Source organism: Cervus elaphus, chromosome 13 (genome assembly GCF_910594005.1).
Source record: "Cervus elaphus chromosome 13, mCerEla1.1, whole genome shotgun sequence".
NCBI classification, from domain to species: domain Eukaryota; kingdom Metazoa; phylum Chordata; class Mammalia; order Artiodactyla; family Cervidae; genus Cervus; species Cervus elaphus.
Genome location: NC_057827.1, coordinates 50597250 through 50610995, shown reverse-complemented (window position 1 = coordinate 50610995; position 13746 = coordinate 50597250). Strand labels below are relative to the sequence as shown.

Sequence of the window (13746 nt, the reverse complement as noted above, 5' to 3'; positions counted from 1 at the left end):
TCTTTAGTTGCCGCATGTGGGATCTAGATCCCTGACTAGGGATCCAACCTAGGTCCCCTGCATTGGGAGCACTGAGTCTTAGCCACTGGGCCACCAGGGAAGACCCTAAAGACTTTAATCATTATGTGTCTTATTGTGTTTCTTCAAAGAAATCACAATTCTTATTTATTATTTCCCATGAAGACCAGCAGATACATAGTTACAAAATTTCAAAACAAAAGAACTCCAAAATTTTTTCTAACATTTAAAGCAAAACTAGGTTTCCCCTGCTTGTCCAAAGGACTAAGAGCATAAAAAATATTTGTAATTAATCTCATATGTATTGTAATTTCTTAATGGAAAACTAATCAAGTGCAATTCTCTTTTAAAGTTATGAAGATACAGGTCTCAGACACCATCCACCCCTATGAATATAAGGACTGGAATGGTGTGTGGGTGTGTCTGTCTGTGTGTGTGTCTGTGTAGTTGTGAAATATTCAAAAAGAGCCAATGATATGTTATTTACATATTTATCATATCAGTGAAAATTTTGAAATGGAGAATTGTATAAAATAGCCAAATATTATTAGGTTGGTGCAAACATAATTTTGGTTTTTGCACTGTTGAAATTTGCCATTTGATATTAGAATACATTCTTAAATAAATGTGGTTACATTATATGTTATTTTAATACACATTTCTCACTTTATGTTTTTTTGCTAATGACTTATTGCTGTTTATTTTATATTTATTTTAGATTATGGAAATGATGTTAGACAAAAAAGCAAATTTGAGCGATTTTCTTATTGGAGTTCAAAATAGGTCATTAAGCAGCGGAGACAACTCACAACATCAACAACGCTTTCGGCCCAAGAACTGCTAATGAATGTACAGCACAGCGGTGGTTCAAAAAGTTTTGCAAAGGAGACAAGAGCCTTGAAGACGAGGAGCGCAGTGGCTGGCCTTTGGAAGTTGACAACGAAAACTGAGAACCATCATCAAAGCTGATCCCCTTACAACTACATGAGAAGTTGCCGAAGAACTCAATGTCAACCATTCTACAATCATTCTTCATTTGAAGCAAATTGGAAAGGTGAAAAAGTTTGATAAGTCAGTGCTTCGTAAGCTGACTGGAAATGAAAAACATTGTCGTTCTGAAGTGTTGTCTTCCCTTGATTCTACACAACAATGAACCATTTCTCAATCAGGGTGTGACAAAAAGTGGATTTTATACAACTGGCCATGACCTGCTCAGTGGCTGGACAAAGAAGAAGGTCCAAAGCACTTCCCAAAGCCAAACTTGCACCAAAAAAAGGTCATGCTCACTGTTTGGTGTTCTGCTGGTCTGATCCACTACAGCTTTTTAAATCCCAGTGAAACCGTTACAGCTGAGAAATATGCTCAGCAAATCAATGAGATGCACCGAAAACTGCAACGCCTACAAGCTGGCATCGGTCAACAGAAAGGGCCCAATTTTTCTCCATAACAATGCCCGATTGCATGTCGCACAACCAACACTTCAAAAGTTGAATGAGTTGGGCTATGGTTTTGCCTCATCCACCATATTCACTTCATCTCTTGCCAACCGACTACCACTTCTTCAAGCATCTTGACAACTTTTTGCAGGGAAAACGCTTCCACAGCCAGCAGGATGCAGAAAATGCTTTCCAACAGTTCACCGAATCCTGAAGCACAGATTTTTACACTACAGGAATAAATAAACTTATTTCTCGTTGGCAAAAATATGTTGATTATAATGGCTCCTATTTTAATTAAAATAATTAATTAATAAATATTAAATAAATAAATTAAATTAATTAATAAAGATTAATAAAGATGTGTTTGATAGGGAACCCAAAGCTGTGCTCTGTGACAACCTAGAGGGGTAGGATGGGGAAGCAGGTGAGAGGGAGGTTTAAGAGTGAGGGGACATGTATATACCTACAGCTGATTCATGTTTGATGTATGGCAGAAACTGTCACAATATTGTAGAGTAATTATCCTCTAATTAAAAATAAAATAAAATTCAAAAAAAATAAGGATTTGTTTGAGCCTAGCTAATAATGATTTAAAGTTCAAGGTCCAAAACTGCAATTACTTTTGCACCAACCTAATAGATAAATACTTAATAATTGAATCAACTGTTTTTCAATGAACCTGGTCATCTTAACAGCCAATTTACTCTGATTTTAATTGTTCAGTTGTCAATAAGGGAAATCAGTGTCCTAATTGTTTTCCATTTATCCTGCATGACATTGATGCACTCAAAGTACTGACAAATTTACTGTGGTAAGTAAATTTATACTAAGTGATTAAATTATTTTGCTATAATAATTTCTTACAATTAGATTTACTGTTTTGGCGGGAAACACACATTAGTCTTTAGAATATTGTCGACAAACAAGCATTAATAAAACGTGTTGAATAAATAAAACAACGTAGTAGGTTTTAAGTTTGCAGACTGACTATAGTAAGCCAAGCTTTACGAGAAGCTTTGGTCTAGTCCCTCACTGCTTAGGTGGCCTTTGGAAATGGAACTGAATGTAAGGAAATAATTTCTAAAACCATGAAAAACTTATGTGCCTAAATACACAAAATACCAGTTGTAAGCTGCCTTCCTCCATGTAACAAAGACCCAAGTGATACAGACAGTCTGCAGAAGCTGCTAAGGGATTCAGTCCTTTATCAGAATAAGAAATGAGATCCAACGCCTTTTTAAACATTCTCATGGCTTCCTATAAAGATTTTAAAAAAGAGAGTGAGGGAAGATAACGTTTCTCTATAATGTTTATTTAACATGACAGGCTACATAGTAAAGGGAATCCTGAGTGCACAGCCTTACACTCATTTCACATGAGGACACACAGATCTGGTAAAGACATGGATCTTGTCAGAGCACAGTGAGAGAGGACCCGGGTGGGGAGTCTGACCTATCCATGTGCCTGGCCTATAAGGAGGTATATAAGTAGGCTTACACAAATGGACTTTTGGAACTGTAATTTCTAAATTCTTTTCTTTTTTGTGAAAATTTATGTGAGTTTAATCTATGAAATAGAGCCATACAAGACTAATTTCTAAATTCTAAAGGGTATTTTCTCATAGTCTTAAATCAGACTTCAATTTATAGACCAGTTTATGACCAGTTGCCTAGTAAGTCTCCTGAAGGGAATGCTGGCCGGCTGTTATGTAGTAAAAGTTCTCTACTGACAATCTCTGAGGCGGTTTGAATCACCCTTTACTTTGTTCTGCTGTGCTCTCAACAGGGTTCCACTGACACGAGAGAATAAACTAACATCAAAAATTACCCATTTAAACTATTTTGCCAAAAGAGTTGAAATTCATTAATGAAAAAATTCAGTTTCCCAGATAAAGACAGCTTTTCATAATTAGTGTCTCTGTATATTAATCTATGTAGAAATGCAGATGCTTATGACTCTTTAGCCTACTTAATTACATGAAATTTCCATGAAATTGCTAAAGAAACGATGAGTTTTAACTCGGATATGCGGCGTCCTTGTGCCCACCCTTGGTTTCCGCCACATATTTACAGTCCATCTCAACATTCAGTGGCTCAGCTGGTCAAGAATCTGCCTGCAATGAGGGAAGACCTGGGTTCGATCCCTGGGTTGGGAAGATCCCCTGGAGAAGGTAACAGCTATCCACTCCACTATTCTGACCTGGAGAATTCCATGGACTGTATAGTTCATGGGATCATACAGAGTCGGACATGACTGACAGAATTTCACTTTCAACATTAAAGGCAAGACCTTGCTACAGAAAATACACCAATCAAATTCTCAGTTTTCCTCCTTTTTAATTTTCAAAGTCCCTCTATCTTCTTCATTTCCATCTGTTTCTCTCCTGTCTTTGGATGGTTTCCTTTCTTCTTCTCAGAGCTAACTCCTTAAGCTGTGCCTTTGACCCCAACTCATCCCCACAGAATCTGCTAGTTCCTTCCACTTCTGAATCTCTGCCCCTTCATTGTCTCCTTGACTCCCTACAGTCTTCCACCACATTTACTTTAAAATGAACGCATCTTCACTTCCTCTTGCTTTCTCCTTCAGCTGCTGTCCCACCTCTCTTTCCTTCACTACTATAGAAAGTAGTGGTTGTCCTTGTGAGGTTTGCAGGGAAGGCATATTTACATTCTAAACACAATATTCTGGTGGCCATGGGGATAAAAACTTTGAAGACTTATAAGACTATCATATTAAGTCAAGCAAACTAAAAATATGTTCTGAATTAGGACTAATGACCAGAGAAACAGAGAAAGGAAGTGGATTTGAGAGATATATTTAGAAAGTAGAACCAAGAGAACATGACTATTGATTTGGTATAAAGGGCAACCAAAAGTGACCTCAGATTTCTAACAGAGCAATGTCAGGGAGGCAGGGAGGTTAAAGGAAATTTAGGGTTATTCCCAAGAAGGAATTCAATATCATAAAAGTATCAATGATCCCTAAAATAACCTAGAGAGTCAATGCAATTCAGTCGAAATTCCAGCAGGATTTCTTGCTGCTGTTCTTTTTATTGAGGCATAGTGGCAACCCACTACAGTATTCTTGCCTGGAAAATCCCACAGACAGGAGTCTGGAGGGCTACAGTTCATGTGATTGCAAAGAGTCAGACACAACTGAATGACTGAGCATAGATATTTACAACAGTGTTAGTTTCTGCTGTACAAAGAAGTGAATCAGCTATATGCATACACATATACCTTCCTTCTCGGACCTCCCTCCCTGCCACCCCATCCCACCCATCTGGATCATCTTAGAGCACTGAGCTGAGCTCCCTGTGCTATAGAGCAGGCTCCCACTAGGGTTTTTAATGACTTTTGACAAGCTGAATTTAAAATGTGTATGGAAGATAAAAGGATGAAAAATAACCAGGGATTTCCTGAGAAAATATGCTGTGATGACTTGCTCTACTGGATGTCAAGAATTACAATAAAGCAACAGTAATTAAGACATTGTATTATTAAGTCAGGGGTAGAAATATTGACCAAAGGAACAGAATAGAAAACCCAAAATCAGTCCCACACATACATGAAAAGCTACAACAGGACAGATGTACTACTTAAATCTTTGATTGAGGAGAACACTTCAGTAAATGATACTGGAACATCTGAGTATCCATATGGGGAAAATTGAAATTTTATCAATATCACACATTCAAAAATATCTATTTAAGGTAGAGGGAGATCTTAAACTGGAGAAGGGAATGGCAAACCACTTTAGTATTCTTGCCTTGAGAACCCCATGAACAGTATGAAAAGGCAAAAAGATAGGACATTGAAAGATAAACTCCCCAGGTCGGTAGGTGCCAAATATGCTACTGGAAAAGAGTGGAGAAATAACTCCAGAAAGAATGAAGAGATGGAGCCAAAGCAAAAACAACGTTCTCTGGTCATAGAAGTAAAGTCCAATGCTGTAAAGAACAATATTGCATAGGGACCTGAAATGTTAGGTCCATGAATCACGGTAAACGGGAAGTGGCCAGACAGGAAATGGCAAGAGTGAACATCAACAATTTAGGAATCAGTGAACTAAAATGGACTGGAATGGGCTAATTTAACTCAGAAGACCATTACATCTACTACTATGGCCAAGATTCCTTTAGAAGAGATGGAGTAGCCATCATAGTTAACAAAAGAGTCCGAAATGCAGTACTTGGGTGCAAACTCAAAAATGACAGAATGAACTCTGTTCGTTTCCAAGGCAAACCATTCAATATCACAGTGATCCAAGTCTATGCCCCAACCAGTAATGCTGAAGAAGCTGAAATTAAATGGTTCTATGAAGACCTACAAGACCTTTCAGAACAAACACCCAAAAAAGATATCCTTTTCATCATAGGGGAATGGAGTGCAAAAGTAGGAAGTCAAGAGACACCTAGAGTAACAGGAAATTTGGCCTTGGAATACAAATGAAGCAGGGTAAAGGCTAGCAGAGTTTTGCTAAGAGAACACACTGGATATAGCAAACACCCTTTTCCAACAACACAAGAGACAACTCTACACATGAACATCACCAGATGGCCAACACCGACATCAGACTAATTATATTCTTTGCAGCCAAAGATGGAGAAGCTCTATACACTCAGCAAAAACAAAACCAGGAGCTGACTGTGGCTCAGATCATGAACTCCTTATTGCCAAATACAGACTTAAATTGAAGAAAGTGGGGAAAACCACTAGGCCATTCAGGTATAACCTAAATCAAATCCCTCTTGATTATACTGGAAGTGACAAATAGATTCAAGGGATTAGATCTGATAGACAGAGTGCCTGAAGAACTATGGACGGAGGTTCATGACTTTGTACAGGAGGTAGTGATAAAGACCAACCCAAAGAAAAAGAAATGCAAAAAGGCAAAATGGTTGTCTAAGGAGGCCTTATAAATAGCTGAGAAAAGAAGAGAAGTGAAAGGCAAAGGAGAAAAGGAAAGATATAAGCATCTGAATGCAGAGTTCCAAAGAATAGCAAGGAGAGATAAGAAAGCCTTCCTCAGTGATCAATGCAAAGAAATAGAGGAAAACAATAGAATGTGAAACTAGGGATCTCAAGAAAATTAGATACCAAGGGAACTTTTCATGCAAAGATGGGCACCATAAAGGAGAGAAATGGTATGGACCTAATAAAAGCAGAAGATATTAAGAAGAAGTGGCAAGAATACACAGAACTATACAAAAAAGATCTTCACAAAAGATCCAGATAACCACAATGGTATGATCACTCACCTAGAGCCAGATATCCTGGAATGTGAAGTCAAGTGGGCCTTAGGAAGCATCACTATGAACAAAGCTAGTGGAGGTGATGGAATTCCAGTTGAGCTATTTCAAATCTGAAAAGATGATGCTGTGAAAGTGCTGCACACAACATGCCAGCAAATTTGGAAAACTCAGCAGTGGCGACAGGACTGAAAAAGATCAGTTTTCATTCCAATCCCAAAGAACGACAATGCCAAAGAATGCTCAAACTACTGCACAATTGCTCTCATCTCTTATGCTAGCAAAGGAATGCTCAAAATTCTCTAAGCAGGCTTCAACAGTACATGAAACGTGAACTTCCAGACGTTCTTCAAGCTGGATTTAGAAAAGGCAGAGGAACCAGAGATCAAATTGCCAACATCCACTGGATCATCGAAAAAGCAAGAGAGTTCCAGAGAAACATCTTTTTCTGCTTTACTGACTACGCCAAAGCCTTTGACTGTGTGGATCACAATAAACTCTGGAAAATTCTGAAAGAGATGGGAATACCAGACCACCTGACCTGAGACCAGACCACCTCTTGAGAAACCTGTATGCAGGTCAGAAAGCAACAGTTAGAACTGGACATGGAACTACAGACTGGTTCCAGATAGGAAAAGGAGTACGTCAAGGGTGTATATTGTCACCCTGCTTATTTAACTTATATGCAGAGTACATCATGAGAAATGCTCAGTCTGGATGAAGCACAAGCTGGAATCAAGATTGCTGTGAGAAATAACAATAACCTCAGATATGCAGATGAAACCACCCTTAAGGCAGAAAGTGAAAAAGAACTAAAGAGCCTCTTGATGAAAGAGGAGACTGAAAAAGTTGACTTAAAGCTCAACGTTCAGAAAACTAAGATCATGACATCTGGTCCCATCACTTCATGGCAACTAGATGGGGAAACAATGGAAACAGTGAGAGACTTTATTTTGGGGGGCTCCAAAATCACTGCAGATGGTGACTGCAGCCATGAAATTAAAAGACACTTGCTCCTTGGAAGAAAAGCTATGACCATCCTTGATAGCATATTGAAAAGCAGAGACATTACTTTGCCAACAAAGGTCTTTTAAGTCATAGCTACAGCTTTTCCAGTAGTCATGTATGGATGTGAGAGTTGGGAAACCTGAAATGTCAAAGAATTGATGCTTTTGAACTGTGGTGTTGGAGAAGACTCTTGAGAGTCCCTTGGACTTCAAGGAGATCCAACCAGTCCATCCTAAAGGAAATCAGTCCTGGGTGTTCATTGGAAGGACTGATGCTGAAGCTGAAACTGCAATACTCTGGCCACCTGATGCGAAGAACTGACTCATTAGAAAAGACCCTGATGCTGGCAAAGATTGAAGGCAGGAGGAGAAGGGGGCAACAGAGGATGAGATGATTGGATGGCATCACCAATTTGTTGGACATGAGTTTGAGCAACCTCCAGGTGTTGGTGAGGGACAGGGAAGCCTGACATATTGCAGTTCATGGGGTTGCAAAGAGTCGGACATGACTGAGTGACTGAACCGAACTGAACTCAGATCTTAAATTTGAAAAGCAAAGCTTTTAAACTCTTAGAAGAAAATATGGGGAAACATCTTACGACCCTGGTGTAGAAAGGGGATTTTTAAACAATAATTTTTTTTAATATTTTTTATTTATTTATTTGACTGTGTCAGATTGTGGCATGTGGGATCTAGTTAGCTGACCAGGAATCGAACCCAGGCCCCCTGCATTGGGAGCGCAGAGTCTTAGCCACTGAACCACCAGGAAAGTCCAAACGAGAATTTTTTTAAGGCTGTGACAATGAAACAAAAAGTAGATATAGTCAAGTACATTACAATTAAGACCCTCTGCTCATTAAAAGACATCATAAAGAAAATTTAAAAAGCAGGCACAAATTTTAAGAGAATATATGACACACATGCCACCAACCAAGGACTAATACACAGAACTTATTTTTTCAACGCCAAAAATGAATATGAACAAGACAAACAAAAATGTGTACAGGAAATGGATAGAACAGGAAATATGAGTGGCTATTAACCTATAAAATGATGCCTCGATCTTTCACTCAAACTGAAAAATGTGAATTAAGACCACAATGAGACAGTTTTATGCACCAAATTGACAAAAATAAAGTTGACAATACCAGTTATCATAGGATGGAGATAAGCAATAATACTCATACACCACAGGTGCAAGAATAAATTGGTAGAAGCCTATGGAACTATGTGCCATTTTCTTGAAAGTCAAACATTTACATCTTCTATGTTCCAGCAATGTTAACAGAAGACATGAAAAAGAGTGCTTGGAGCAACCTTACTCTTAAGAGGAAAAAAAAATAAAAGGGAATAACCTAAATGTTAACTAACAGAAGAATCAAGAAATGAATGGCATGATTTATTTTGTTAAAAAACATATATATAAGCTGTAATTCTAAGCACAATATAACAATTCCATGAATAGGTTTAGTAAACATGACTGAAACGTTTTTCACCTTGTTTCTCTTGGCCTTCATTTGAGCTTTTGCTAACAGAATATACATGGGGACATCAGGCTTGTTTACCATGATCCCATCCAAGACCTGGACGGCCTTGTCATGGTTCTCACAAAAGGAATAAATGAGTGCCTGCTGAATAGGACTCAACTCAATGAGACCTGAAAGGAAAAGAACGTTTATCAGTAACTTTGCCAAATATCTAGGACTTCGATCTAACTGTTTCTAGGCAGTCAAGCAATTCAATATTCTGTTTACAATATGAATTTAATAAATCAATATGATACTAAAATCTATTTATTATCAACAGACAATAAGACATTCCAATTACAAACAAAAAAATAATAGTGTAAGTTTGATATAGCCTGTAATAATCTCGGGGCTTTCCAGGTGGTAAAGAATCCACCTGCCAATGCAGGAGATACAAGAGATGTGGATTCGATCCCTGGGACAGAAAGATCCCCTGGAGTAGGAAATGGCACCCATTCCAGTATTCTTGCCTGGAAAACTACATGAACAGAGGAGCCTGATGGGCTATGGTTCATGGGGTTGCAAAGAATCAAACATGACTGAGCGCACACACACACACACACACACACATAATAATCTCTCACAAAATTCACCAGGTTATGAGGCATTTTACAAATTGATTATATACATGCAAAATTGATGTTTTAAAGTTTCAAAATCCAACTCTGACTTTCAAGTGAACTCTTTGTGCTAGCTATACATAGCTATCAGTTCAGTTCAGTTCAGTCACTCATCGTGTCCGACTCTTTGCAACCCCATGAATCGCAGCACACCAGGCCTCCCTGTCCATCACCAACTCCTGGAGTCTATGGACTCCCATGTCCATTGAGTCGCTGATGCCTTCCAACCATCTCATCCTCTGTCGTCCCCTTCTCCTCCTGCCCCCAATCCTTCCCAGCATCAGGGTCTTTTCCAATGAGTCAACTCTTCTCATGAGGTGGCCAAAGTATTGGAGTTTCAGCTTCAGCATCAGTCCTTCCAATGAACATCCAGACTGATCTCCTTTAGGATGGACTGGTTGGATCTCCTTGAAGTTCAAGGGACTCTCAAGAGTCTTCTCCAACACCATAGTTCAGAAGCATAGCAAATAGTATAAAAAGATTAAAGAAGTATTTTAAAATTAAGGCAATGTTATAATTTTGCATTGATTATATTTACCTTTGTTCATTTCTGCTACTTGATAAATAGTAAACTTTGCAAGATCATAGCATCTCATCCTAAGAAGATACTGTCCTCTGAAAGAAATAACACTCTTTAAATCTAAGCAGCTAAAAATAATCTGTATTTTTCTAAGATAAATATTTTATATTACTTAAGATCTTAAATTATGTTTATTCATACTTACATATATATGACAAAAACAATGTGAAACATATGAATATTTGTGTAAGTCTAAGTAAGCCAATTAGCATAGAGATGTGAGAACAAAACAATTTAGCAAATGTGAAGCTGAAAGGAAAATACTCACGTCTTTTTTTAATTATCAGTATTTAAAATGTTACACTCTGCTGCTGAGAAATTTTAACGCTAAACACAGGTCAAGGGGACATAAAAAGGGAGAAGTGTTTACATAAATTGTTAAAATGTGGTTCAAGAGTTAAAACATAAAGCAAGCTCTTATCAGAAAGCACTGTTCCAGTCCATTTTCCCACATCTGTAAATCCATTTCCCATGTTAGTAATTATATTTTTGGTAGTGATAACTCATAATTTGCAATGGGTCCTTTCATAGCAAACTCTACTGGATCTGAAATACAGTTCAAAGTATTGTGTTTTTTTTTTTTTTTTTTTCACCGAATTATCCGAGGTTTATACTTGGTACCTCTGTAGACACAATAAAAATATATTGCCTCACTTTCATGAGATCTGGGGTAACTATCTAACCAGTAATCTAGAGAGGTCTCAAAGAACTTAAACACGAGATAGTTGTGTTTTGAAACAAGGATAGAACAAAGGGAAAGATCTGCTTATTGCATAAATTATCTTAAAATTCAATGAAAACAGTAACTATATTTGACTTGCTGGTTCAGAGATGGCCATTCCTGGGAGATTAAATGTAAAACAAAGAGGTCAGGAGGATCAAGAAAGAACTAAGGATTCCAACAGCTAGCTCAGATTCTAAGTTATCCCAAAAAGAATTCTATTTCTATGCTCATACCTTATTATATATAACTGGATTCCATCTGGCTGAAGGTGGATCGCATAAGATAGCTCTCTTACCGCCTTTTTAAGTTTATGCAACTGTTGAGTGATAAACAGGAATTTAGCTCATAATAATACTAATTGCTTCCTTTCTGATATTTATTTTCTCCCATTCTTCAATACAGAAATTGTGCAGGAATTCCTCAATGAACGTGGGATACAGTGAAGTAAAAACAAACAAACAAACAAAAAGATGCTAAGTCTTCTGTTTTTTTAAATTATCTTTTAAGTTTGAAGAATGATTACACAGACCCACAAATACATAGTTTTAGATAAATATGATTATATCAGGTATTCTAGTTTCTTTTGTTTAGCTTTTTCTCTAGCTTTTCAGTTTTTCTCCCTCAACCATAGCATCTTTTACACCAAACATTACATGTTAATAAACTAGATCACAAAGGAAGGTAAAATAAAAAGTCAATTCCACTTAAAAATAAGAGAGGAAAAACAAGCTTGCACTTAAAGGGTAAAATGAATGAGTAAAACAAACTACAACAATGCTAAAAAAAAAAAGATATGTTTTAAAATAAATATACAGTGAAAAGTAAACATTGATTCTTTTCTTAATACAGGTTACATAGCATAATCTGGATTTGTACAAATTTTTACAACATTCAGTTCAGTTCAGTTGCTCAGTCGTGTCTGACTCTTTGTGACCCCATGAACCACAGCACGCCAGGCCTCCCTGTCCATCACCAACTCCCAAAGTCTACCCAAACTCTTGTCCATTGAATCGGTGATGCCATCCAACCATCTCATCCTCTGTCATCCCCTTCTCCTCCTGCCCTCAATCTTTCCCAGCATTAGGTATGTTACAAAAGGAGGAACTAAACAGATTCCAGCAAAATCAACCTGGGACAACAAATGACTCCTCTTACTATGCTGACATGCTGATCAAAACATATTTGTACATGGAAGTAAACATACAGAGTGGGTCATGTCAAGAGGGAATTCAAAAGAAAGGAGTTTGAGATGTGTTTAACTGTGCAACTTCGGCCTGCTGCTTCTCAAACTGACTGACCAGGTTGGTGTAATTAATAAACCACCTCATCATATGTTTACATTGATCCACCTGGTTCCAACAATGGACGTATCTATACACTGAGAAAACCTTGACTGGGAATGATGGAGGCTCATTCTCTGGTTTTCACAAACTTTCCTGAGATTGAACTTCTCCAGGCAGCATGAAATCAGATTTACCCTAGAGGCTGAATCCACACTGTAGGCAAAGGTATTCTTCTATATACATACACAGGGTTTGGTTTGTCACTGTTTCATCTACATGGGATCTTACTGTACACACTTTATACTCTTCTAAATCTTGCTCTAGAGTATCTCGGAAATCCCTCCAAATCAGCTGGTATAGTTCTAATTATTCTTTTTACTGACTACATAATGCTCTAGAGTATAAATACAATGTAATTTACTCAACCATTACTGTGAAGAGATATGTGCCCCCTCACAATGAGTCTTTGAATATATGTCCTTACACCTTGGTATTATGCTAGTGCTTTGGTTTCTAAGCATGCTCAGAGGAAACTTCTGCATGAGGCCTCAGCTCCATCTACAGGGAGTGACACAAAAGGGTCACACTCCACCCCCATCCCTTCCCAAAGGGATCAAGAGCAAACTCTCCCTGGGGACAACACCAAACTGGCCGAGGGTCATCCCCCTCCACCATCGGGAAGGTAAGGACTCGAGTGGGACTCTAGTCACACTGGCTTCTGAGATGTTGACAATGAGAACAGAGCCTCTAGCAAACTCCCAATGGACATGTTGTGTGGGCAAGAAATAAACTTTGGTTATTTTTAAATGGTGACTTTGGAGTTTTGTCTGTTGTTGTTGTTTTTCCATAGCATAACAGCCTATCTTGACTGAAACCTACGTGAGAAGAGGACTTGGAGGAGATGAGGGCCAAAAGGTAACGAGAAGCCGGTTCACATGAACTCTTGCAGACCTTTGGCTTCCGCAGGATATTTGGCTTTTATGCTGATCACATAAGGGAAGCTGTGGAAGGGTTCCAGGCAAAAAAGGAAAATAATCTGATTTATGTTTTAACAGGATCATTATGCTGTTGTTTTGAAAATCCATCAAAAAGAATAAAGAACAGAAGCAGCAAGACCAGGAGGCTACTGCAATAACCAGTGAGAAATGACAGTATCTTGGACAGGGTGGTTAGTGGTGGAGCAGTAGAAAGGAATATCTGCTTTGAAAAGTAGACACAACCAGATAACACTGTATATCTCTGGAAAGTAAAATTTGGTTGGAGTCAGGAAGAACTTTTATTATTCACTGCATTGATTG

General features: G+C 38.1%; 1 protein-coding gene across 1 annotated transcript in view; it reads right to left on the bottom strand.

Annotated features, from left to right (window-relative positions):
- TTC6 (tetratricopeptide repeat domain 6) overlaps positions 1-13746 on the bottom strand; it is a 175400-nt gene that overhangs the window by 33370 nt on the left and 128284 nt on the right. Inside the window, exons 18-21 of the mRNA XM_043921932.1 lie at positions 11399-11481; positions 10400-10476; positions 9212-9372; positions 2580-2714 (exon numbers count right to left, since the gene is read on the bottom strand). Coding sequence (XP_043777867.1) covers positions 2580-2714; positions 9212-9372; positions 10400-10476; positions 11399-11481 — 456 coding nt within the window. The remainder of the gene's footprint in view (positions 1-2579; positions 2715-9211; positions 9373-10399; positions 10477-11398; positions 11482-13746) is intronic.